Here is a 25,772-nt window from a genome sequence, read left to right on the forward strand (position 1 = left end):
GAGGTGATGAGGGTTTAGATTTTACATTTAAAATGAAATTATATGTCGGTTTGGGTTTACAAATGAAGTGATGAAGGTTTAGATTTTACAGTTATAACAAAATTATATGTCGGTTTGCGTTTACAAATAAGGCGGTTAGAGTTTAGATTTTATAATTAGAACGAAATTATAGATCTGTTTGGTTTATAAAAGAGCAGTTTGAGTTTTTTTATTTTATAATGATGTAAACAAATTTTGTTTTCTTATTTTATAAAAAGGTGATTAAAGAGGTTCCCAAGTATTGTCCTTCAAACTTGATCTCTTGTAATATTCTCTTCCAAACTTGTACTTCTCTGATCCAATTGTAGGCTCCAAATTTAAGATTTTCACCATTTACCAAATCCACAATTCCTTTGTTCTCTCCTTCAAATATGACTCTTGTGTAACCATGACTACAACAGTTCTGCACTGCCATGATGAGAGCTTAAAATTAACTCTTCACTTAGTTCACTATATGATCGTTGTGATCAACATGTTCTGGAGTATTCTTCACTATATGATCGTTGTGATCAATGTGTTCGAATACACTATGATTGGATCTATGAGATATTGCAAATAATGTAATATGAAATTACCGTAGTAAATATGTTAAAAATACATATCACGTACGTACTAAAGGGGGCAACGAGATAATATCATTAGAGAAGAAGTTATTGAAAATGCAATCAAAGTTGATAATGAAAATGCAACCAATTAAAAAAAGTTGACGCTCATGCAGGAATATATATCAACTAATCAGCACCGTCCATTTCATACTGGAAATATAAAACCAATCAAAACCGTCCATTGTTTCATCTAATTCTTTCTAATTCTTTACTTGGCCGCAACTAATCCAACCACATGACGCTCTTTGTATTCATTCCCCTATATATATATATGCCCATCTCAAAAGTTCTTGGAGACGAAAAAACATACACGCCAATCGGAACTTTCGTATATTTGGTGTTTTAATAACAATGGAGAAAGGTTTAAAGTGGTCTTGTGTTGCGGTGGTGGTTGCATTCTTAGCCATGGTTGACGTCTCTGTTTCAGTTCCGTTCATAATGCTTCATGGAATCATAGCTGAATGTTCTGATAAAATAAATGCTAACTTCACATTGCTTCTCCGTAACCTCTCTGGCTCTCCTGGCTTTTGCGTGTAAGTCAATTCAGGACACTTTCTTCTATTCGATAATACATAAAATCGGGTCATGTAGAATATATAAGATGTGCAATGTGACATCTTTTTCTTGTTTTATATATAGCATGAACAAGATGATGTATTTGGTTTGATCGGATTCTCGTTTTTTTTTTTTTTTTTTTTTGGTATGGAGTCCAGAGAAATTGGCAATGGAGTATTCACTTCAATGTTCATGCCACTTGCACATCAAGCAGAAATAGCATGTGAAAAAGTGAAGCAAATGAAAGAGTTGAGTAAAGGATACAACATTGTTGCAAGATCTCAGGTTCTTGTTACATTTTCTTGATAACATATAAGATCGGTTATTGATGATTATTACACGTTTCAGTTTCATGAATGTGGATGATGAATGATGGAACAGGGAAACATGGTGGCTCGAGGCTTGATCGAGTTCTGCGACGGTGGGCCTCCTGTTTACAACTATATATCTTTGGCTGGTCCTCATGCTGGCATTTCTTTTATTCCTATGTGTCATGTAAGCTCTTTTTTTTTTTTTCATCTTAGTTGATTTGATTTGAATCAATCACAGTAACAACAACGTTTGTTTGTCTTTTTACTTTTTTTTGGGGATTTAAAGTCCACTCCACATTGTAAGAAGTTTGATGAGATTATCAAGAGAGGTCTCTATAGCGACTTCGCTCAAGTATATTTCTCTTTCTCTCTGTATTGATCATATAATTAAATATCCTCAATTACAAATTAATTAAAATCTTTAATGACTCTGCGCAGAATAATGCTGCTCCTAGTGGTTATTACAAAATCCCTACAGTATGTCGTTCTATTCACCATAAGTAATTAATGATGAAACAACATAATATTTTAACAGATATATCACAAAAGTTATTTTTTTTTTAATTTATCAGGATATAACAATGTACTTGGAAAGCTCAAAGTATCTACCTAAGCTTAGCAATGAGATACCAAACCAAAGAAACTCAACTTACAAAGACCGGTTCGCCAGTTTACACAACCTGGTTCTTGTCAAGGTTTGTTTTCTTCAAAACCATATGACTACTTTTCAATTATCTTTTGATTCCTTTCTTCATGATTCTATTTTGTTTTACAGTTTCAAGACGATAAGATTATTGTTCCAAGTGAGTCAACTTGGTTCGGGTTTTATCCGGATGGTGACTTCAAACATGTTCTCCCTGCTCAACAGACAAAGCTCTATACAGAGGACTGGATTGGTCTAAAAAAATTGGATACTGCTGGAAAAGTGAAGTTTGTGAGTGTACCCGGTGGACACCTCGATATGGCGTATCAAGATGTCGTCACACACGTCGTACCGTATCTCCAGAACCGGGAAAGAACTAGGAAACACCAAAACATATAGTTAATGCAAATGCAACAAAAGAAGTTAATGACTATGCAACCAAAGATGTTAATGAAAATGCAACAAAAAAAAAGTTAATGCAAATGCAAAGATGGGCGGTTGTACGTTGGTCAAAGGGGGCGTAAGTTAGTTTATGTTGTATGATACTACTTATGCACCTATTCACTTATATTTCTTTGCATCCATTCAATATTTCTTCTTCATATTTGGATTTAAAAACTTATAATTACATATTTTCTATTATATCTAAATAGTTTTTATGAATTTTACTTCATTCCAATTGAAATATACTTTTCATGCAAAATAAACTCTTTTTGCATAATATTTGCTTAAGCTTTGCATTATATTTGCTTAAGCTTTGCATTATATTTGCAAAATACTTATTATTAATTTTTTGTTGCCATTCTCTTGTTTTTTATGATAAATTTTATACTCCAATTAAAATAATTAATCGTAGCAAAATGGATATATTTTTAAATCTTCATTTATATTAAAACTAATTTTTTTTTCTTATTATATATGAAATTTAATATATTAATGCATATACGTTTTTACACCTAATAAAAATTTGTTCTAGATCTGCCTGAATGTAAATGCTCATGCAAGAATATAGAAACTAGTCAACAACGTCATACTGGATATATAAAAACCAATCAAAATCATCCATTTTTCATCTAATTCTTACTTGGACGCAACTTCCAATCACATGAAGTTCTTTTTGTGCCCCTATATATATATATGTCCATTTCAAAAGTTCTTGGAAACATAAATACATAAACACTAGTACTTATTGAATATGACTTGAATGGATTGGGCTCATAACTTTAGTCTCAACTAATTTAGGTTAATTATGATTGTTTCCCCTTAAATACTCTTCTTAGTCATAACTTCCATATATTCTTAAATATGCTCCCTAATAATAAAGTTTTCTCTTGACAGCTAACAGCAAGTGTTGGTAAACCACATTAATATCATCTTGCTTGCATCCGTTATAGCAGTACTTTTGGTGTTTACAATGGAGAAAGGTTTAAAGTGGTCTTGTGTTGCGGCGGTGGTTGCATTCTTAGCCATGGTTCACGTCTCTGTTTCAGTTCCGTTCATAATGCGTCATGGAATCACAGCTGAATTGTTCAGATGATACAAATGCTAACTTCACACAGCTTCTCATTAACCTCTCTGGCTCTCCTGGCTATTGCGTGTAAGTCAATCCACAACACTTTCTTCTTTTTGATAACCTAAAGATCGAGACATGGAGAAGAGTTGTGTATTTTTGTTATATAAGACGTGCAAAGTGATTACTAATTCTTGTTTTGTATATAGCATGAACAAGATGATGTATTTGGTTTTGATTTGATCTCTGATTCTTGTTTCTTTTTGTATGGTGTTCAGAGAAATTGGCAATGGAGTACTCACTTCAATGTTCATGCCACTTGCTTATCAAGCAGAAATAGCATGTGAAAAAGTGAAGCAAATGAAAGAGTTGAGTCAAGGATACAACATTTTCGCAATATCTCAGGTTCTTGAAAACATATTGATCGGTACTTTTTGATGATTATTACATTACACGTTTCAGTTTCATGTATGTTAATGATGAATGATGTGTAAGGGTATAGAGACACACACAACAAATAAACCCACTTGGAACTGCGTCAAGCAAACGCTTCTTATTCAATCTTATACAAAAACTCACGTTTCTTACAAGACTTGAAACTAAGCTCACTCTCCTATCTATCTAGCACAACACCCTGTGTAGATCTAAGAGAAACTAACACACTCTCCTTCTAAGCCTTTTTTATGATTGCTTGAAGGTTACAAATCTCACAACTTTTAACCCCACGAGTGCTAACCTTTTTGCGGCTAGCCCTCGTCTTTTTATACTCGCACACCTGATTTCTAACCTAAATCTCTGTGCATCCTATTGATAAGGAAATATCCTTGATCCCCAAGAATATTACTTCCATATTCACCTATCGAGATATACTCTCAATATCTTCGAGTATATCATGATTGCTTCTTCCTTCCAAATCCCATGGCTTGTCATCTTGTCCAACAATCTTCCTCCAACTCAGCACTCCATGCCACGTCAGCTAATCAGACCACTGGGACTCTCCACAGCATCGTGTCACCGACAGAGCTTTGATGCAATCTCCTCCTTTTTGACTGAATCTTGCCACCCAAGCACCCACTGCATCAAACCTGAAAATACACAGACAACAACAGCCAAAACAAAACACAACCATACCATCAAAATATTGCAGCTCTCAAAAACACAAACGGTTAACCGATAAAGACTTGTTAAAATAAATTGGATCGTCAAACAAATCCAAAACGAGTCTTAAAAACAAAAAACCAACAAGTCTTAAATTGCAATAGGGAACAACAAAAATAAACAATTGTTCCCCCATAGTCCCAACTCCCCCTCAAGCTTCAGAATCAGACTCATCTCCCCATGCTTGTTTGGCACCGATTAGTCAAAAACATCAATAAAAGATGCCAGAAAAGAATACAATCAGAGAGAGTACTACTTACCATCGTCCAAGGCATCTTGCAGGATCTTGATAGCCAACCGGATGGCTTTGCGCTCTGCAGACAATCCACTTCGAGGAACAGGCTCAACAGGTATTGATGCAGTCTTCTTCCCCTTGGTCTTCTTTGTGTCTTGAGACCGAAGACACGGAACCGGTCGCTGAGCAGTCAACGCAGTCAGCAAGCAGAAGCCTGACTGAGCTTGCAGACCCAACTGTATGATCTGATCATAAATGATCCGTCCAAAGTCGAACGCAATCCCATGCATGATCATGTAGATCACCAGAGCCCTGTTTGTTGATATGTATCCCGTGTTCACCGTTGGAGACCAGTTGCTACAGCATACCTTATGCAGATCCTTGATGACAGGGTTCGTGATTGTTGTGGACACCAGCTGCTTGCAGGACTTGACCTTACCATCAGAGAGAATAAGTGTCAGGTCCTCCTCCAGAATTGCAGCCGTCTGCAATCGTTGTTCACTCACATCCACAGACTGGAGACCAAACAAAGCATTGATGCGGCTTGGGGAAAACTCGTAGATCCAGTCTCGAACAGGCACATCAACTGACTCCCCCTCAATCTTGACCGCTGGAAGATTTGTCCAGAACTCGTAGATCACATCTGAATCATAAGACCCAACTTGTGTGACGGTTTTTAGCAGCCCGGCTCTATCTATGAACTCCCTACTGATCAGTACGTGCTAGAGAGTAACACACTTCTGGGGCAAGCGTTCGAGAAGCAAAGAATCCATACCGTCGAGCAGCTTCAGAGGATGTGAACTGTTTTGAGTCAAACTCCTTCAAAGAGGCACCACGAGAAGTTGTGGAGACGCCTTTATCCCTGGGAAAAGACAGACGCTTGGAGTCAAGGCTGGCGAGATCAGCGAGCGGTTTTGTTTTGCGCAGACGTGAGGAAATTCCCTGAGATGACAGAGCAGGCATGGGAACATCACCGGTGAGATCCACCACCGGAACTCGAGGCGACACTTCTCTTGGCGGAGAAACCGAAGAGTCACATGTCTTGTGGTTCCCCTCGAAATATGAGGGTGTGGGAATTGGGTCCTCCAGAGCCGGAATTGGTGACAACTTGTCATGTGGGAAGATTGTTAAAGGGTGGGGACCAGGGTTCGAGGAACGCCTGGCGCACCAATAACCTACTGTGGATTTGGATGAATAGTTTCATTTGCCCAGTGAGGGGTTAGGATCGATGCCCTGCAGGGCCAGCTTCGGGCCTATGGGGGCAAGCTAGCGGTGGGCTAGTGGGGTCAACGGGACGGTTGTCACATAAAAATCAAATTTTATTGTAACAACCTGTCCCATGGACCCCACTAGCCTCACTGCTAGCCCACTAGCCTCACTGCTAGCTGCCCCAACGGATCCCAAGCTGGCTCTGCAGGGCATCGATCCTAACCCATCACTGTGGATATCCCAATCCACCAGTAGGTTATTGGTGCGCCAGGCGTTCCTCGAACCCTGGTTCTCATCCTTTAACAACATTCCCATAGGACAAGCTGTCACCAATTGACAGGTGAGGCTAGTGGACTAGCAGTGAGGCTAGTGGGGTCCACGGGACGGGTTGTTACAGTTACCCATAAAGAAGCATCCTCCACTTGTACTCCAACGATCATCCACAGATCCTACCCAATCAGCATTGTAGTATCCACTCAGACTGGTGTTTGTATCCTTTGTGTAAAAAATACCAAAGTTCATTGTTCCTTTGATGTACTTGATTATCTTCTTAACCGCTAGTAAGTGTGACATCTTGGGCTTGGCTTGGTAGCGTGCGCAGATCCCCACTGACAGACATATGTATGGACGACTCACTGTCGGATATAGCAGGCTTCCAATCATACCTCTGTATAGTCGCTCATCCACATCCTCGCCTCCTTCATCTTTTGAAAGCTTGTCATTGGTGCCCATAGGAATCTTTGCTTCTTTACTCTTCCCTAATCCAAACCGCTGTACCAACTCTTTGGCATAGGTTCTTTGAGACACGAAAATCCCATCAGCTGATTGTTCAACTTGCAACCCCATAAAGTATTTTAGCTCTCCCACTATACTCATTTTAAACTCATGTGGCATACTTTTCACAAACTGTTTTACCAAAGGTTGATAAGTGGACCCAAAGACGATGTCATTAACATAGATCTGAACAAACATCAGCGTGTTGTCACTATTAAAAATAAACAATGTTTTGTCTACACTCCCGCGAATGTATCCTTGATCCAGAAGGAACGTAATAACCTCTCATACCACGCTCTCGGCGCCTGCTTGAGGCCATACAGAGCTTTCTTCAGCCGATACACATGCTCAGGATGTTGTGAGTTCTCAAAGCCTTTTGGTTGCTCAACAAAGACCTCTTCTTGAAGTATTCCATTCAGGAAAGCACTTTTAACATCCATCTGATGCAATGTAAACTTGAGAGAACACGCCATCCCAAGCATGAATCTGATTGATTCTAACCTTGCTATTGGAGCAAAAGTCTCATCAAAAACAACTCATTCAACCTGAGAGTAACCTAGAGCCACCAATCTTGCTTTGTGTCTCACAATGCATCCATTGGCATCACTCTTATTCTTGAATATCCACTTTGTTGCCACTGCATTGACATTAGCAGGGCGTTTAGTAAGCTCCCACAGATTACTTCGCTCATATTGTTCCAGCTCATCTTGCATTGCAGCGACCCAGCACTCATCATGAAGTGCCTCCTTGTGATTCTTCGGCTCAATAGTTGAAACGAAACATGCAAATTGAACAATATCAGAGTCCTGAAAAATAGTGTTAGAAACAACAGCCTTCTGTTTCTTTCCAACCAGCTGAGCAAAATGAATGTGTTTTCCTCCGGTAACTCTACCCCCCCTGAATCGCACCGATAACATCATTAGAGGAGTGATTCCAATGAACCTGAGAAGACGAAGGAAGAACATCCGATGAAGACATGGGGCTGACCGAGTCACCATGGCTTGCAGGTTCTTCCTCTTGCTTCTCATCATCTGTTACCAGTTCCTTGTCTGAGATAACAAGCACCATAGTAACCCGTTGAAACGAGGTATCGTCAAAAACAACATTGACAGTTTCATGAATAGCAAGCCTCATCTTTGTACGTATATTCAAGCAACCAAGTCTCTGATGCCACAGATCAGTGTCCAACTCAGTGGTTGTGTTGACGCACTACATTGTCGATTCCCACATGTAACAGTTATTACCAGATCTCTTTCCTCTGAGCCGAACAGATCCTTGCTGATCAACTACCTTGCACTCCTTCTTGGTAAAAGTGACATCCAGACCTTCATCACATAGCTGACTGACGCTTATCAGATTTGCCTCCAAACCATCAACCAAGAAAACATCCTTTAGATGTGGTTGAGAGTCACCACTAGTTGTACCTTTTCCTTGGATTATTCCTTTCCCTCCATCACCAAAAGTAACTCTCCCTTCATCGACAACTTCTATATGGGATAGAGTGTCAAGAGCACCTATCATATGCCTGGAGCAACCACTGTCAAAGTACCACTTGGCCTGATCAACCTCCGCTCTTTTGGCTGTGTATGCCACTTGACAGTCGAGATCATCTTTCTTGATTACATAATTTTCTTCTGACCAGAGCTCGTTCTCTTTGATATCTTCAGCAGCACTCAGTGATGCTACAGGATTGTTCAAAGACTCACCCTTGCTGTCTTCTTTTCTTCTCTGAGGTATGACAATGGCCTGCATTATCTCTACTAACTAATTGAACTTAACCTCATATAAGTTTAGAGACTTGACTATATTAGACCTGTGTGGTTGAAGCTTATCAGACAAACTTCTGAGAAACTTTTTCACCATTGTCTCGTCGTTGTATCGTTTTCCCAAAACTGCAGCCTTTTGTACGATTTCATTCAATCTACTGTTGTAATTAGCAACAGATTCATTTTCAGTCATGTGTAGTTTCTCAAATTCAGATGCAAGATAATCCAGTCTGGTGCGCCTAACACAGCTTGTGCCTTCAAACAAGACCACCAGAAAGTTCCATGCTTCCTTGGCAGCCACACACCCCTGTACTAGGATGAAGATCTCCATTGGCAAAGCATTGAAGATAACTAATAATGCTTGGGATTATATTTCGATTTTGCTTTTTCCTCAGCTGTCCATATCTTCTTCTGCTTGGGAACAAGAACACCTTTCTCATCCTCGACCATAGGAGATGACCAGCCATCCTCCACAGCAATCCAAGCTTCCACATCAACGCTCAAAATAGTCTGCTTGACCATGACTTTCCAGTACCCAAAACTCACAGAGTCGAATTTCAGTAGCTTTGGTGACACAAAGAAACCCAGTGATTTCTCCATACCCATGTCGCAAGATCTCACCTGTTATAAAAGGATATCAGAACTTATATCAGGTGTCTGCTCTGATACCAAATGTAAGGGTATAGAGACACACACAACAAATAAACCCACTTGGAACTGCGCCAAGCAAACGCTTCTTATTCAATCTTATACAAAAACTCACGTTTCTTACAAGACTTGAAACTAAGCTCACTCTCCTATCTATCTAGCACAACACCCTGTGTAGATCTAAGAGAAACTAACACACTCTCCTTCTAAGCCTTTTTTATGATTGCTTGAAGGTTACAAATCTCACAACTTTTAACCCCATGAGTGCTAACACTTTTTGCGGCTAGCCCTCGTCTTTTTATACTCCCACACCCGATTTCTAACCTAAATCTTTGTGCATCCTATCTATAAGGATATATCCTTGATCCCCAAGAATATTATTTTCTTATTCTCCTATCGAGATATACTCTCAATATCTTCGAGTATATCACGATTGCTTCTTCCTTCCAAATCCCATGCCTCGTCATCTTGTCCAACAATATTCCTCCACCTCAGCACTCCATGCCACATCAGCTAATCAGACCTCTAGGACTCTCCACAGCGTCATGTCACCGACAGAGCTCTGATGCACTTTCATGATGGAGCAGGGGAACCTGGTAGCTCGAGGCTTGATCGAGTTCTGCGACGGTGGACCTCCTGTTTACAACTATATATCTTTCGCTGGTCCTCATGCTGGCATTTCTTTTATTTCACCATGGGCATTCGGCAAAACCCGATCAAACTGAACCGGACAATCCGATTCTTTCGGTTATCGGCGTAAACCGAAGAGAGTAAGGATAACCGTTCAGCAAAATTTATTTGAGATTTCAGATTTCGGTTCGGTTCGGTTCGGTAATCGGAACCGATCGGTTTCCTTCAAACCGAGATTTTGCAGCCATATATAAGGCTAATAATTAGTCACAACCCTAATTTGTTTTGTTCTTCTTCTTTGGCTGCCGCTTGGGAACTCGATCCATAAACTTCAACCATTCATCTTCTTCTTCTCATCCGATGTAAGCAATAATCATCAACACATCTCTTTTCTTACATTAATTCATCATCTTCAACATCCTCTTTCATTCCCTCAAATCTCAATCATGGTTAAGAAAGGAGCCTTTTCACAGAGATTCAATCCATAACCACAAATTTCTTAAGGGGTAAGCTCTTCTTCTTTCTCCTTAATTCTTCATTTGATTCTTTTCTCTTTCTATGTATTGATAACTTCGGATTCAATTTGAAGAACTTTAGAGTTTCAACTTCGAAACCAGAGATCTATTATTTGTTTAGATATTTTCCTTTGTTTAGGGTGCTAGTGTTGTGTTTGTGTTCCTCATCTTTGTAAGACCTAAACTGTTGTTCTTTGTTGTTTGATGATTTTATTTTTACTGGTTTATGTAATCAATTTTCATGTGGTTTCGATGATGGCAGGTGAAAAATGGATGCCCAGAACCGTCAATCTTCACCGTCTCAGATCACCATCGCACCGCAGCCACAACTCGCCGCCGCAGCAGCATCATGTCTCGAAAACCCTAATGTTTAATGGACCTGCAATTTAGGCTTTGCAATTGTTTTCAGATTGGTTTAGTTGTTAATGGGCTGGTTATCTGTTTAGGTCCACTATTTTAGCAGTTTGTAAATTTGTATTAAATTAAGCCCATTATCTTATTTTTTTATTTATTCGATTCAAATTAATCGAATTAGAAAAAAATCAGTTTCAATTCGGAATTGATTTAAAATCCTATAACCGACCCGATTAACCCGAGTACCGAACAAATTCAATTTCGGTTCTATTCGGTGAAAATTTTAGAAAACCGAATTTACATAAAATCGAACAACCCGACCCGAACAACCCGTTTCCGCCGAACGCCCAGGACGACTTTTATTCCTCTGTGTAATAATGTAAGCTCTCTTTTGTTTTTTCCTCCCAAGCTCTTTTGATTTTAATTACACATTTCCTCTGTTTGTTTTTTCTTTTTTGGGGGGTTTCTCTATCTCTCTATAGATGACATGATTAAATCCTCAATTAATAAATTAATTAAAATCTTTAATGACTCTGCAGGATCATCTTGCTCCATAGTTTATAATTATAAGAAAACTTGCAAAATCAACAAATATGTATTTAATGATCAAAACAACAACATAGATGGTTATATCAAAATCCCTACGGTATGTCTCTATTCTCCATAGTTTATAATTATAAGAAAACTTGCAAAATCAACAAATATGTATTTAATGATCAAAACAACAACATAGAGTTTTAAGAGAGATTCCACAAACTCTTTGAATTTCTTTATGTTGTTTCTTAGGATATGACAAAGTACTTGGAAAGCTCTAAATATCTACCTAGGCGTAACAATGAGATACCAAACCAAAGAAACTCAACTTACAAAAAGCGTTTCGCCAGTTTACACAACCTGGTTCTTGTCAAGGTTTGGTCTCTTCGCAACCATGACTACTTTTCAACTTGTATCTTTTGTTTCCCCTCTTCATGATTCTGTTTTGCTTTACAGTTTTAAGACGACCAGGTTATTGTTCCAAATGACTCAACTTGGTTCGGATTTTATCCGGATGGTGACTTCGAAAATGTTCTCCCTGCTCAACAGACAAAGCTCTATACAGAGGATTGGATCGGTCTGAAAACACTAGATGTTGTAGGAAAACTGAAGTTTGTGAGTGTACCCGGTAGACACCTCAAAATAGCGGATCAAGATGTAGTCACACACGTCATACCATATCTACAGAACCAACCGCACAAAGACTCAACCGCAAGACGAAGGAGCCCTTGCATCCTTAAGAATAGAAAATACCTCAATTGCTATACTAGTTTATCCAATATCGAAAAAGCTTAATGATGAGTCTTGTACAACAAGAATCCTTATTCTTAACCTATCTAAATTAATCAAATCAATCAGTAGAGAAACGACGCATGAGATCTTCATCACCAGTTTTCTTCAACGCTTCAATGATTTTCTCAACATGAGAAACTCTTAATCTCAATTTCTTATCGAGCATCGATTTCGCAAGCTTGGCAGCTTCCCAAGAACTCCCCTGTTTGCAGAGACCGAGCAAAAGATTCGCGTGTATATCTGAGTCTATTGTTGACTTCACATCCGCCTTCTCGATTTCTTGATACACAAGGAAACAATCAAGAAACCTTTCCGATAAACATAATTCCCTGAGAACAAGACTGCACGCAAGACCATCAGGTCTAATCCCGCGGACCAACATCAGTCGGAAGATCTTTTCAGCCTCTCCCCATCTTTGCAAACGGATTAGCGACACAGTAGCCGAACAAAAACATTCAGAAAGAGAAACACCGCCAAGTTTCACCAACTTATCAATCAACTTAGAAAGATCCTTAACATCCTCATCGTTCTCCAAAACCCCCTGAATCAAAACACTAGCAGTAACACGATTCGGAGTGCATCCTCGGTCTACCATTCTATCCAATACCAACAACGCCTCTCTAATCTTCTTCTTCTCACAAAACGCTTGAATTACCAAAGTATAAGTAACCGCATTCGGACTAACAGATCCACCACCATCTTCTTTCTCCATTTCAGACAACAACTCCAACGCTGCTTCCATAGAGCCAGACTTACAAACTCCTTCTAGAATCCTCGAATACGTCACGGTGTTAAGCACGCAATCGTGCTTACTCATCTCCTTAGCCAACTTCCAAGCTTCATCGATCATACCAGCATTGCAGTACCCATTGATCAGTGATGTATAAGTAATCACATCTGGATAAAGATCAACACAATCCATCTCTTTCATCAACATATCAGCCATATTCAAATCTCCCTTATCAGCAAACAACCTAATCACCAAATTATAAGCAACAGTGTCTGCGCATAAATCGAATTCAGGAAACTTCCTTAATACCCACAACGCCTCATCAGCGAGTCTCGCTTGATTACACAGAGTAAGAACAACCCTCATCGTCTTAACACTAACAAAGCATTCCTCTTTACGATAAGCTTCAACAACGTCCTTGATCAAACCTGGGTTTGCTCTAATCTTAAGAAATTCGCAAGCTTTGCTATACATAAAAGGACTGTGTCTATGGCTGGATTGAGTTCCTGCCCATATGAAGAATCTAAGACCCGATTGAAATTGATTTGGATGGCATCTTCTTATCACCTCGTTGATACAAGAAGAGTCCAATTTCACCTTAGCCGAGGCTAATTGCTTCTCGAGATTGGTCGTGCATCCCTGAAGCTGGTCGTATAGTCTCTCGGCGGCTGAGACAGTTGTGGAAAACCGTAAAGCTGAGATTTTTGAGGGATGAGATCGTAATGAGGGAGAAACCAGACGAGAAACCAAGTGATTTAGCATCTGGGTCACTATAGGATCAGCGAGTGGCGAAAGATTTCGTTTAATAAGGAAATCGAAAAAGGAGAGACTTTGAGAATTGAATACAGAGAAGAAGGAGAGCTTTCGCAGTAAATGGAATGTGGAAACGACGACGAAGACTTAAAATATGGGCCGACATAACAGTATAGCCCATTAATAGACCCTATAAGAGTTGCTCATACAATTGTTTTTCTCGTCAACATAATTACATAAACCGGAGTTTTAGAACGCTATCAAACCACTAGGAGCCAAACAATTTGTTTAATTGTCGCGGAACAAAAGGTTAAACGATCTTTAAGAACTTGTCCTAATATATGTGAAAACCAGCAAATCTGAAGTAATTTTTATCGAAAAAAAAACATCTCATACTCATCCATACATGTTACAAATTAGGTCAGAAGATTATTTCATTTTGGTAAAAATTTGTAACTAAGCTACTCTTATACCATAATCACGAACCGGAGACGAGATTTATCAAGAAAACGTTTGTAAATTTTGTTGGTTTAATTTAGAACTCGTCTTTGATATCAAAAAGATAGTTTGGTTAAAATTGCAAGTCGGTAGCTAAATTTTGCTAATTTAAATATTTTTTAAGGTTGCATCATACATACATGATAAGACTAGTTCATGAGAAAGGCCAATCATCCAAAATTACAATGACCCCCACACACAGGTAAGACCAATAACAATAACGAAAAAAACAAACACGCTTTCTCCACTAAAATTAAAATTCATGATCGTGGACGCAAGGCTTCAAAATTCAGCCCATGAGCCACCTGACCAGCACAAGCAACCCACGGGTTGATCGAAACGGGCCTGTGATTTTGGTGGTGGTGGTGGTTAGATGATGATGGTGATGGGCCAGCCACACGCTCGCACGAAGGACACATGATGAGTGTAGTTGGTGGAGTTATCTGGCCGTAGAACTGTGGAGACAGCTTGAGAGTTCGAAGCTCCATTGCCTCTTTCTGAAGTCTCCGATTCTCTTCCGTTAGCTTCTCTACGCACCGTTTCAAGTACTCGCAGTCTACCTCCGTTTGCTTTAACTTGGTTCTGTAAAAATCAAAACCGGACTTCTTTGTAAATAAATCTCCTACATAGGGGTATAAACGTAATCTACGACTACAGGTTCAGACAAGAAAATCTCACCTTGCTCTTCTGTTCTGGAACCACACTTCCACTTGTCTTGCCGTCAAGTTCAGCTTCTTGGCCAAAGCTAGCTTCTGTTTCTGCAAAAATTACAATAATAACCTTGTCAATTTCACAGTAATTTACGATAATACCACTTATTTCAGATTTTTTATTTTTTTCTACACACTTACGGGATTGAGAGTGTTGTGTTCTTTGAAAGTCTCTTCGAGAAAAGCAGACTGATCTTTTGATAACCTGAGCTTCTTCCTCGACGTTTCTCCGCCGTCATCATCTTCGTCGGAGGTTCCACGCGAATACCCTCGATCCGGAGTGATCTCGTCGTGGTCGTCGCCGGCGCCGGAGATACCTTCTCTCTCACTCCTCTTCCCGCTTATGGTGCTCGAGATCGTGCTGTTTGGAGACGAGACTCCTGTTTCTTCCTCGCAGTTCGCAGTCGATGGGAAACTATTCACGTCTATCTTGCGAAGATCTGTAAAAGGAGCAATTTAAGTTTTAGGTTTGAGATCTATCGGAGAACAAGAAGATCTGTTCTGTTTCTTTGACAAAAAAAAAAAACAGAGAAGATCTGAGATTTATACCTGATGTATGATCAAATGTTTGGTTCCATGGAAATCTCTGGAGATTGTTTGATAATGAAGCGTTATGATTCAGATTCAGCTGAAGAGGATTGTGATTCTGTGAAGACCCTAAGCTTAGGCTTAAACCGAGATCTTCTTTTCCCATCATCATCCTCAAGGAACTCAACAGTTTGAAGAAGAAGAAAGGTTTGATCTTTTTTTTTTTTTGAGTTAGAGAAAGAAAATAGCCAGAAAGATGATACAGATGGGTTGTTTCGACTTGAAGTAAATGATCAATAGAACCCTTTGTTGTGGGAGAAAGGAGAGAGATGTGAGGTATTGAAGAAGAAGAGAGAGGGGGATTAATATAGTACTTTGAATGATGAGATTTTGTCAGGTGGCTCATTACAATCCATCATTATTGTTTCTTTGTTTTTTTGGGTTTTCTATTACTTTTATCTTCCAACTTGTGTGTCCCCCCTTTCGCCTTTGCCATGTCTTTCTTTTTGTACTTTCTCAATAATCAATGTAATCAATATTCATGTTTTCTTAAGAACAAAAAAGGGGCACATTTTAATTTTTTTTCTTACAAGAAAGAAAGAACCCATGTATAATAGTATAAGATGGTCAAATCTGCTTTCAAAGTGTACATATGTATATGTGTTTGTGTCTGAAGATTTAAAGCCAATGTCATTAATTAAAACCAATACAAATGTCCGGTCACTATGAGAAAAGTAATCTCCGATTTAAGTGAATGTTTTTGTATACGGATAATGCGTGTTTGCACCTTGTGTTATTTTTTTATGATTCATCATTTATATCGTGTATATTTAGTACTCCCTCTGTTTCACAAAGAGTGTCATTCTGACACATTTCACACAAATTAAGAAAAATTTGAATTATACATATTTGCTCCTATTTAATAAGTGATTAATAATCTAAATTCAATGAAAATAGCTTTGGGTTTAAGGGTAAAAAAGAAAATTTAGCATTAAAACACTCATTGAAAATGTAAAATGACATTCTTTGTGAAACAACAAATTTTCTCCAGAATGACACTCTTTATGAAACGAAGGGAGTATTTCAAAGTTGATAAATATTAAAATTTGTACTTCGTTTTGTCTTCTTTATCAAGTACGTCATATAATAATCATCAAAACTTCATGTATAATGCAATATGTCAAGAAAAAAAAGTATAGAAAATAGTATCTCCAATGGTGTATGTAGCCAATTATTTATCACCTATTTTTATTTTAAAAAAAAAATCTATATATATAGTTCAGAGAAAAAGGAAAATAGTATTTGAGGTTGGATATAATGGAATATTGACTAATTCGAGTGGTTGGTACAAAACACAATCCAAAAGAATCTGAACTTGTTCAAAGTTGTGGACCAACCAACGGTTATGAACCAATGATATACGTGTGAAGATGAATATTTGCCAAGATATAATATCATCATCATCATCATCATGGTTTCTACTTTCATCAACAATGACATTTTTAAAGCTATTACTTTTATTTTGATTCCGTCAGTAAAACCTTTAAAAATGTGTATCTGCTTTTGCCTTTAAGAAAATAAAATTTTTTTGCATTTAATAAGTTTGAGCAGCAATATTGGTCAAGACGAGTGTATTTGATAAGTATAACCACTTTGCGTACAGTAACATGGAGGGGCATGGAGATTGGAGCATGTGGGTCATCCCCGCGTGACCGTGCGTGTTGTGTTGTTTCCTCACTCGCCTGCTCCTTATCATGCATGTGTAACCATCCATCCGCCTCAATCAGTGCTTAACTTGTTACTAGTATAATTTATTTGATGCCTTTAACTGCCTACTACTTTTATCATCAGTAGTTAGAGTATAAATATTGTGAGATCAGTTTAAAGGGAGATCAATTTAGGATGTTCTTAGAGTATAAATATTGTGAAAATAATGTAAGATCAGTAGTTAAGAACTTTTGTTAAAAAGTTAGTTATTGGGAGAACATGTTTAAGATTTTTATATTTAATAATATAATATTCTTATAGAAATTTTAGAATGTTTAATAAATACATAGATTAATGTTTAATAAAAAAATTTAAGAATGTTTAATACTATTTAATAATATAATGTTTATTAATATTCTAAAACATATTACAATTATAAAATTTTATAAAATAACATTTTAATTGCAAACTTATAAAACTTTTACTAAAATTCAAAATACAATGTTATATTTTTATGACACAAAAAAAAAAACATTGTAAATAAAATTTTTAAAAAAAACAAACAAACATATTACTTAATTAACTAAATAAGACAAACATTTTATTTAATTAATACATAGATTAATGTCCAAATTTATTCCATATATTCTCAACCAATCCGAAAGAGACACGTCACACAAGATCAGACCCAAGAATAGTTCTAGAATAAGATCAATGAGCCTGATCTTAAGTCCACTATTCAATTATTTTCATTTTTAAAAGGCTTAAGAACACCCCATCTGATATACCTATAAACATGGCCTAATAATATTCTCTTTCTTTTCAACTTATTGTTTAGGAAGGCTAACTTGTGTTTTTATGAACAGTTGTTTTACAATGATTGAAGCATGTAATTCCAATAATCATAATCCGAAGCAGGATTGGTTGTATTAGACTATTAGTGTCATCGCATAATCATAATCTGAGCTATAATGTTGTAGAGTATGCAAAAATAAGATTATTTTTCTATAGAAACAGTGAAAATAAGATTAAAAACTGTTATATTGCAAACCTCAATCAAATCATTTTAGTTTTAGAAGAACAATACAATATGAAAAAATTGTATTGTACAATACAATATGAAAAATTGAAAACAACAACTACAAAAACGGAATGAAGACAACTTTAAAACGTACTTGAACAATAAAATGAAAAACAACAAATAGAATAGAAGAACTGCATAAATATAGATTATTTATTTGTTAATCTATTTGTTAATCAACAAACATCAAATTATAAAAGCCGTTTTGTAGACGCTCCCATAAGCTTAGAAAGTGAAAGACGTGTATCTCAAGCGCTGACATAGAGAGTGGAAGAGATACGGCAATGGGGGGCGACAATTATTGAGAGCAAAAAGATGGTTTTCGTGGTGAGAGATGATTATGAGAGTGGGTCCCAACGCTTTACATAAGATCCGACAAGATGTCGGAGTTGTGTTTCAGTGTGATCTGTCTGTCCCACGTGTTCACTTTCACTCGATCCACACGCACTAACTAAGTGCGTCACCTCCACTCGCGCGCATGTTTTCTTTTAAATCTTTTTAATCATTTCCTCTCGGTGAAAAAGAAGTCCGCAAAGCATGATGAGCAGTAATCATACGAACAAATTACATCAAAAAGTGTTATAGGAACCAAAATAAATAATCTACTTTAAATTTAAGATAACTATTGAATATGTCTATCAATAAGATGAACTCGTCCAACAGATTTAAGAAGACATGCCATTCAATAGAGTACCGCACTATCTTGATCAACATCAACTCATAACAATTTGTCTCCTAGTTCAGCCAAACATTTCTTAACCGAGAACATATATTCATCAGAGCCAGCCTAAATGAGAACTTTTATCTTCTGTTTATAATGATGAATGACTCGACTCTTCCTTTGGCATTTAGCCCCTTTTCGCTACTGCCACACTTAGTTTGGTCTCGTTTAAATCGTAGATAGCAAATTGGGCATATCACTTTTTCCTAATTTTCTCACTAGCTAGGGCCTCCTCTATAGGCTAGATTGGCAAAGGTAGTAGTGGAGAAGGATATGAGCATCCTTTCGTGCCTTCGAGATGGATACTCTTATCTTAGTTTCCCAATTTACATGATGATAAGTGAATAATTGAATTGAATACACCATTCCATCCGATTAAGTTTTAGTTTTCTTCCGAAGACAAATATTACTATTTCAAATAAAGCTGTAATAGGCCTACATCACAGATCCAAATCCAAAGTTGAGTCACAAAATAAAACAAAATCATATGCAAAGAAATATTTTAAAAGATAAATGTAGACAAAGTACATAATTAAATATATATGTTGTAATCATTTTATATGTTTCGAAATTGCGTAGGACTAATAATTATGGTTTTCCTTAATCATATGTTTCATACATGTGTATATTAGCTTTGATTGTTCTTTCCAGCATTGGCTGTAGAACGAGGTCATCATTGGTGATATTTAAAATACTCTTATTTTTCTTCCTTAACCTAACTAAAAACCAATAATTTCGTAAACAAATATATTTGTCTAATTGTCCTCTCACATGTACTCGATCTGTTAACTGGAACATTTGATATAAGAAACATGCATGATTATGATCAACCCATAAGGCAACTTATTCTTATTATTCTAAGGAAAAGCTCGGAATTTGAGGTTTGCACCACATGATTGTTGGATTCTTCTTACAAGTAAATTTTTAAATATAAACTGAGCTTTAATTATTAGGATACCTAAATATCAACAAAAGAAATGCGAAGGTGACAGTTTTGATAATTTTCGACGTTATATTTGAGGCATATTGTTTACTTATTTATTACTTAATGGTGATATGATCATTGAGATTCCCATGCCAAAAATAAAGATAGGGATTATAATTTCTTCAATGATTTTGTTTTAAAAGTCATAATTTCATCAATGATTATAAGAAGAAAAAAAATGAGAATGGAATTGGAGAATCTTCTTGAGAGAAAGCTTCGAAATTGGAATAGAAAAAAAAAATGGGAAAGGTGTTGGGGTTACCATGTGGAATTGACGTGGCGCACATATTCCTATGCGAGCCTAAACCACCCATTACAGCTAAGCACACGTGTGTGTGACACCCACACGTGCATATCTCAGTCAACGGTCAAACATCCGTCTCTTTTTTTCTACTCAAGAATGAACATGAAATCTTTTGTTTTAATAATTTAATCAACGTAATGTACAGTATGAGATTATTTTACACATACAACAATTTGAGTCGTTTGAAAGTTTCAAGCAAACAACACGACTAAGAAAATTTAATTACCCATGTAGAAATAATTTAATTACTTAGCTTTTCTATTTATTTTTTGTGCACCATCAATTACTTAGAAAAGTTTAATTTTCTTGGATAGTAATCAGCCTGCTGTATACTGACAATAATACAATGATCCTGAAGAAAATGTTAAGCTGCCAAAAGAAAAAATTTTAATCTTTTTTTTTTTAACAAAAAATTTTAATCTTGAAAATACAAAATTGGATAATATTACAAAATTATATTATGCTCTTCTTGGCTGATGCAATTTTGAATATATTGCATCAACAAAAACATCATTGTTTTTGGGATAGTACAAGAAGAGCCACCTGTAGGATTACAAAAAGATCTTTTCTCTTTCTGTCCCGACTATCGAGACCCCTCATCACACCACTTTCTCCGGCGCCGGCAAAGCCTTTGCTTACCGGCATCGGGACTCTTGTCTCTCAACTGTTCTCTGTTCCACAAAGCCCTTTGTTTCAACTTGTTTCTGGCCTTTACCTCAATCACTTCGTTCCACTACATATGCATCTATGTTCGACGACGGCTTATTTTCATCAACGAGAGGAGAGAGGTGCTTTCCGACGAAACCTATCTCGCTCCAATCTCGACCCATCCTTTCTCCATCGAACCTGAAACCAAGAGAACCCTCCTTAACCAGATGTGCTCCAACTTCCGATTTTGACGCAGATCTATCCGCTTTGCTCAGATCTAAATAAATTGGTTCTCTCTTGGTCTTCATTGAAGCCTCTCCTCTCTGGTTCTCGTCATTGGCTCTGGTCTCCATCCCCCTCACTACGCTTCAACCAGACCTCTCCAGACTCTTTTGTGAGCTCTCGGAACGCTTCTTGTCCAAGGGGTTCCGACCGATGCCTGCTATGATGACGACAAAGTTGAGGGCTGACGGCGGCGCAAACCTAGGTGCTCCCCGTTTGACCTACCCCCCCCCCCCCCCCCCGCCCCCCCCCTCACCAGTTGGATTTAGGCCCACTTATAATCCCATTGAAGCCCATTTTTAAAAGGTGTGATACAAAATCACTTCTCCTAAAGCCCAAGTTTGCTCCATCAGTTCCTTATTTGTATTCCTTCGTTAGCTTCTCTTTGTACCGAGTCATGTTTCTACTTGTCCGAAGACTGCAACTAGAACATGATCGCTCAATGTCGCTATGTTGGTACAAAAGTTATATGAGAACCTTGCCTTTAGATTCACCTAGGGTTGTAATTCATGGTTGGATTAGCTTGAAAAACAACAGCAGTATGACCCCATTTCATAGAAGTTGGGGTTACCGAAACTCTTTCAAGTGCCCTGCTTCATCTCACCTATTCCCTGAACCCAATCAAGAGCTATTTTGCATCTCTATGGACGTACCGTTTATCTCTGCTTGGTCAAAACGAGGTTTCCTCGGTAGCAGAACATTGGTGTCTCCAAAGTTGCTTGTTAGACTTGTTTGTCGAGGTCAGTTTTTCAACCCTGTCTGGACGCGGTGTAGCCATAGTTATGCCTCTGATCCGACAGCTTGCTTGAACCTTATCCTTAAACCCTTTGATCCCCTGTTTCTTCTACCGCCACTAGATCGAAAGCTTGGGTATGTTGACTTTTTCCAGGACCAAACTGATTACAAGCTTTGTGTGGAATTCATTTACCTCCATTGCCATGTGAGGGATGACCCACCTGCTTTGTTACGGCTTGTCATCCATCAAATGTGATTCCCGATTTCATCTTCTTCAATCGCCATAAGCACTTGGCAACCATCTCACCCCTTAGCCTCCTCCATGGAGAACACTCTTAAAAGCTCCTATGCGTTTATCGTACGAGCGAAGTATGACCACTTGTTGGTCAGGGATTTCCTGAAGCTTGTCTTCAAACTTGAATCCTACAAGACATCAAAAGATCTTCCATCCTTTGCAGGCTCTTCAAGGTTGTGCATCTTTTTGGAAGACTCATGTAGTCTCTATCTTTTCATTTCTTGTAACCCTTTGCTTCTAAGTTGTAAGAACATCCCTCTTTTGAGGTTTTAAGTCTAATGAAAGTTGTTTTGTCCAAAAAAGTAAAAAAAAAAAACAAGAAGAGCCACCTCTATAAAATTCAAACCACAATCTCACTCGTATTCTATACAATCAAGGCATCAACCAAAGTCCAAATTATTACATCTTGTGATTTAGGATCAACATCTTGTCCAAATACATGGAGAGGTTTCTTATAATACAAGCAACATCCTTCTCTAAACCCACCAAGGCTTTTTCTCCATCAAGTCCTTTGAGAAAACATAACGGAACCTTGAACTGTATGCTAACCATTCAACGACCTGAGACGATTTCTTGTTGTTTGGTTTACCTTGTACGCATTTTTGTATCGATTCCCCAAGCTTTTCGTCTGCATTATCTATTAACCATCTCATCAAATCATCAGAGCTCAGTAAAGCTTCCTTTGTAAACCTCTCTATAATCTTAGGTAACAACACTTTCTTCTGCATCTTTACAATCACGTTTGCTCCAAGAAACTCTCTTTTAGATGCTTCTAATTCCTCTTTAACGTTTGATGCAGTGTAGGCTTTTAACTGCAATAAAAAGCCATTCATTTGCACAAGTACGTAAAACAACATTTCTGACTGAAGAAGTATGACAAGTTTATAATATGTAAGATTAGTAATAGAGTCAAGAGAAGTTACCACTGGATCTGAGAGAGCGCCAGTGCAAAGAGCAAAACAGAGAAGTGGCTCTGGTTTGTGAAGGCTGAACATTGAGCTTACTTTATCTTCGGCTGGTTTCTTCCTCAAGGCGGTGGAAATAATGGTCTCAAGCCACTGTATATTAATACGTTGATTTCAATAGGTTTTCTCTTTTGTGTTTGAAAAATAAGGATAAGGAGTAAAGACTCTTACACGTCCGTTCCGTGGAGTCTGGAAGCGGAAGATAGAGTATTCAATGGTGTTTGCATTTATGATTTGCCCACCGATATTATAAGCAGACTGCACTACACAATGAAACCCATTAGTCTCTGTTCAAATATGAATCTATTTTCATGTTCAGCATTGAAACAAAAGTGGAATACCTTGTGAAACAAAGCTAACCTTCTCAGGGAATTAGCAGGTACACCATATGCCAAGTATGCCTTGAGAAGATACATAGACTTAATTATGAATAAGAAAAGGCAAGGAGATGTTGTATCAGATCAGATGATCAATATGTTCTTACATGCATGAGGAGAGCATTGTATATGTTGATCCAAAATGCTAACTTTGCATTGCCTTCCATTTGATTTATACTAACTCTCTCCAGTTGTTCAACAAGGAGCCTGCAAAGTGGAAAGTATGCTTTCTTGTGATCCAAACCATCAAATGCATTTTTATTTTTGAAAATAAAATCAGTGTTGTTGGACTAACCTATAGTTGTTAATAGCATATGATGCTTGAGAAAATCTTCTCTTGTCTGATGAGATCCAAGATACTTCCACCATGGATCTGCAGGACCAAGCTCGGTCTTCATTCATAATGTTCTTGGGGATGATTACATTGCTGGTCGACGATCTTGATAGGGTTGGTGATCTTCTCCTCTTCTCAGGATCGGCTGACATGGCACTGCTGCAGAGCCAGAAGTACACTGAAGCCATACACTTGACCATATCTTCAGACAACTTGTTTGGGCATTGATACAGATGATCCTTCAGAGTCCTTTGCGATGGAGATTTCTCTGTTACTGAATCCTTGGAATGGGACTGATAGAAAAAAAAAAACAGAACATATAAAAGTTAGAAGAAGTCTCATCAATAAACTGAGGGGGAGATTAGTGTTTTTTTTTTCACATTTACTTTTGCTTGACTTGAGCAACTTGTTGTTGAAGAAATACAGTCTTTGTTCTGGAACTGAGAAGATTGGTCCCCTTTGTATGTTTTTCTACTTGAATCTTTAAAAGCAACAAGAGCATGCCAAGGCTTTGTAGGGAAACTCATGGAGGAACAAAATGCATTTGAAATAACACTTGGATGCCTTTTTGGTGGCTGCTGCTTTATTTGATGAGCTGGAGAAGAAATGACTGAGCTTTGCTCTGAGGATGCTCTGCTGACTGTCTGTTCGAAGATACTCCGGTACAGAGAGAGCACATGATGCTCGCGATTCGCAACCTCCGCTTCCAACAGTTCAATCTCCGTGATAAGTTCCTTTGCCTGAATCATCCAAATCACAAATATATATACTCAAAAGTCTCACAAATTTTAATTTACTCTTAACGCATAAGTACTGAAGTACTGAAGTGTTACCTGACCAGCAAAATGTCGGTGGCCTGGAGATAAACTGCTTGAAGCACGTCCCATTGCTCTCTCTAACACCATTCTCATAGATTTCTCTTGTTGCAGACGAAGGTGAAGCTGCTCAACCTGTTTAGCCAAATCACAAGAATCATTCACATGTACTAGTTTCACTTATGGGACATGATAATGCTGGTGGGCTTACATCTCGTTCCAAGGATGCTCTATCGGTAGAAGACACGTTGTTTTTGATAAATACCTGACGATTCTGCAGAGGTTTTGGTATCTTGTTTGCTCTTGTTTGAACAGAGGATTTTGTCTATGGACAAGAAAAGAAACAAACAAATCAACTTCCAGTAGAGAAAAATATTCTCTTATAAAATACGATTTGTGAGTCTTACTTGGATTCTAGTGAAGTTTTCAGCAGATTGTGAAGCTCCATTGCTAGAAACGTGGAGATCTCGCTCTGAAGACGCACTAGGAATATAAATTAAAAAAAAAAACAGAATCAAACCTTTTATGATAACAGTCTCTAGTCGTTTACATACATCATAGAGACATTTTGAGCAAACACTGGTGCGTTAATAAACAGCGAGAGTACATTTCGAAACCCCATTAAATAGCTAACATATAGATTCGATATAGTCAAAGATTGAGCTTAAACTACGGAAGCGAGAGTACCTTTTAGACCTTATATGTTTATGAGAATCCGGGCAATGCCAAGAATCTCTGTTTTTTCTCTGTTCTTTATCGTCTTTAGTGAAATCCAAACGACCCATCTCTCAGGCCAAAAAACGTTATTAAACCGAGATGATGAAAAGTTGTAAACCCCTTCAAAAGTCCCCAAGAAACCACCTGTGAAGTATGATAAAAGAAGGAGAGAATGCAAATAGAAGCAGAGGAGAATATGAAGAATGAAGGAAGAAGTAAATGCAGAGACGAGGACTGAAACTGTAGCCCAGAGGAAAAGGGACCAGGTTTGATCAGATATTGGTGCCTGCCAAAAATATTCAATTCCAT

At 37.8% G+C, this 25,772-nt stretch overlaps 4 protein-coding genes and 1 pseudogene across 9 annotated transcripts; 2 read left to right on the forward strand and 3 right to left on the reverse strand.

Moving 5' to 3' along the window:
* The first annotated feature begins 939 nt into the window (after positions 1-939).
* LOC104772022 (uncharacterized) lies at positions 940-2,816 on the forward strand. The gene is made up of 7 exons (XM_010496664.2): positions 940-1,177; positions 1,358-1,484; positions 1,581-1,694; positions 1,797-1,862; positions 1,949-1,987; positions 2,083-2,205; positions 2,286-2,816. Exons 1-7 carry the CDS (start codon positions 996-998, stop codon positions 2,550-2,552), a joined length of 918 nt encoding a protein of 305 aa, XP_010494966.2. The 5' UTR covers positions 940-995; the 3' UTR covers positions 2,553-2,816.
* On the forward strand, positions 2,644-10,178 carry LOC104772961 (uncharacterized; annotated as a pseudogene).
* A 2,044-nt stretch (positions 10,179-12,222) lies between these two features.
* Positions 12,223-13,875, reverse strand: LOC109131443 (pentatricopeptide repeat-containing protein At5g47360). The gene has a single exon (XM_019242503.2). It carries the CDS (start codon positions 13,768-13,770, stop codon positions 12,337-12,339), a length of 1,434 nt encoding a protein of 477 aa, XP_019098048.2. The 5' UTR covers positions 13,771-13,875; the 3' UTR covers positions 12,223-12,336.
* Positions 13,876-14,349: 474 nt separating this feature from the next.
* LOC104772023 (homeobox-leucine zipper protein HAT2) lies at positions 14,350-15,973 on the reverse strand. Its single transcript, XM_010496665.3, has 4 exons — positions 15,519-15,973; positions 15,111-15,409; positions 14,938-15,017; positions 14,350-14,841 (listed from the first exon to the last, which is right to left on the reverse strand). Exons 1-4 carry the CDS (start codon positions 15,901-15,903, stop codon positions 14,520-14,522), a joined length of 1,086 nt encoding a protein of 361 aa, XP_010494967.3. The 5' UTR covers positions 15,904-15,973; the 3' UTR covers positions 14,350-14,519.
* A 6,591-nt stretch (positions 15,974-22,564) lies between these two features.
* On the reverse strand, positions 22,565-25,772 carry LOC104772024 (uncharacterized). 6 transcript variants are annotated; one of them, XR_015593817.1, is made up of 11 exons: positions 25,434-25,727; positions 25,154-25,229; positions 24,958-25,071; positions 24,765-24,881; positions 24,318-24,671; positions 23,893-24,224; positions 23,705-23,804; positions 23,562-23,621; positions 23,392-23,483; positions 23,179-23,313; positions 22,565-23,067 (listed from the first exon to the last, which is right to left on the reverse strand). XR_015593817.1 is itself a non-coding variant. In XM_010496667.3 (11 exons), exons 1-11 carry the CDS (start codon positions 25,529-25,531, stop codon positions 22,732-22,734), a joined length of 1,809 nt encoding a protein of 602 aa, XP_010494969.2. In that variant the 5' UTR covers positions 25,532-25,772; the 3' UTR covers positions 22,565-22,731. The 6 variants fall into 6 exon arrangements, 4 of the variants coding, with proteins under 4 accessions (XP_010494969.2, XP_087362381.1, XP_010494968.2 ...); XR_015593816.1 differs by having other exon boundaries at positions 24,312-24,671; positions 25,434-25,712; XM_010496667.3 differs by having other exon boundaries at positions 23,392-23,478; positions 25,434-25,772.

The sequence above is a fragment of the Camelina sativa genome, chromosome 20 (genome assembly GCF_030686135.1).
Source record: "Camelina sativa cultivar CO46 ecotype springtype chromosome 20, ASM3068613v1".
Classification (NCBI taxonomy): domain Eukaryota; kingdom Viridiplantae; phylum Streptophyta; class Magnoliopsida; order Brassicales; family Brassicaceae; genus Camelina; species Camelina sativa.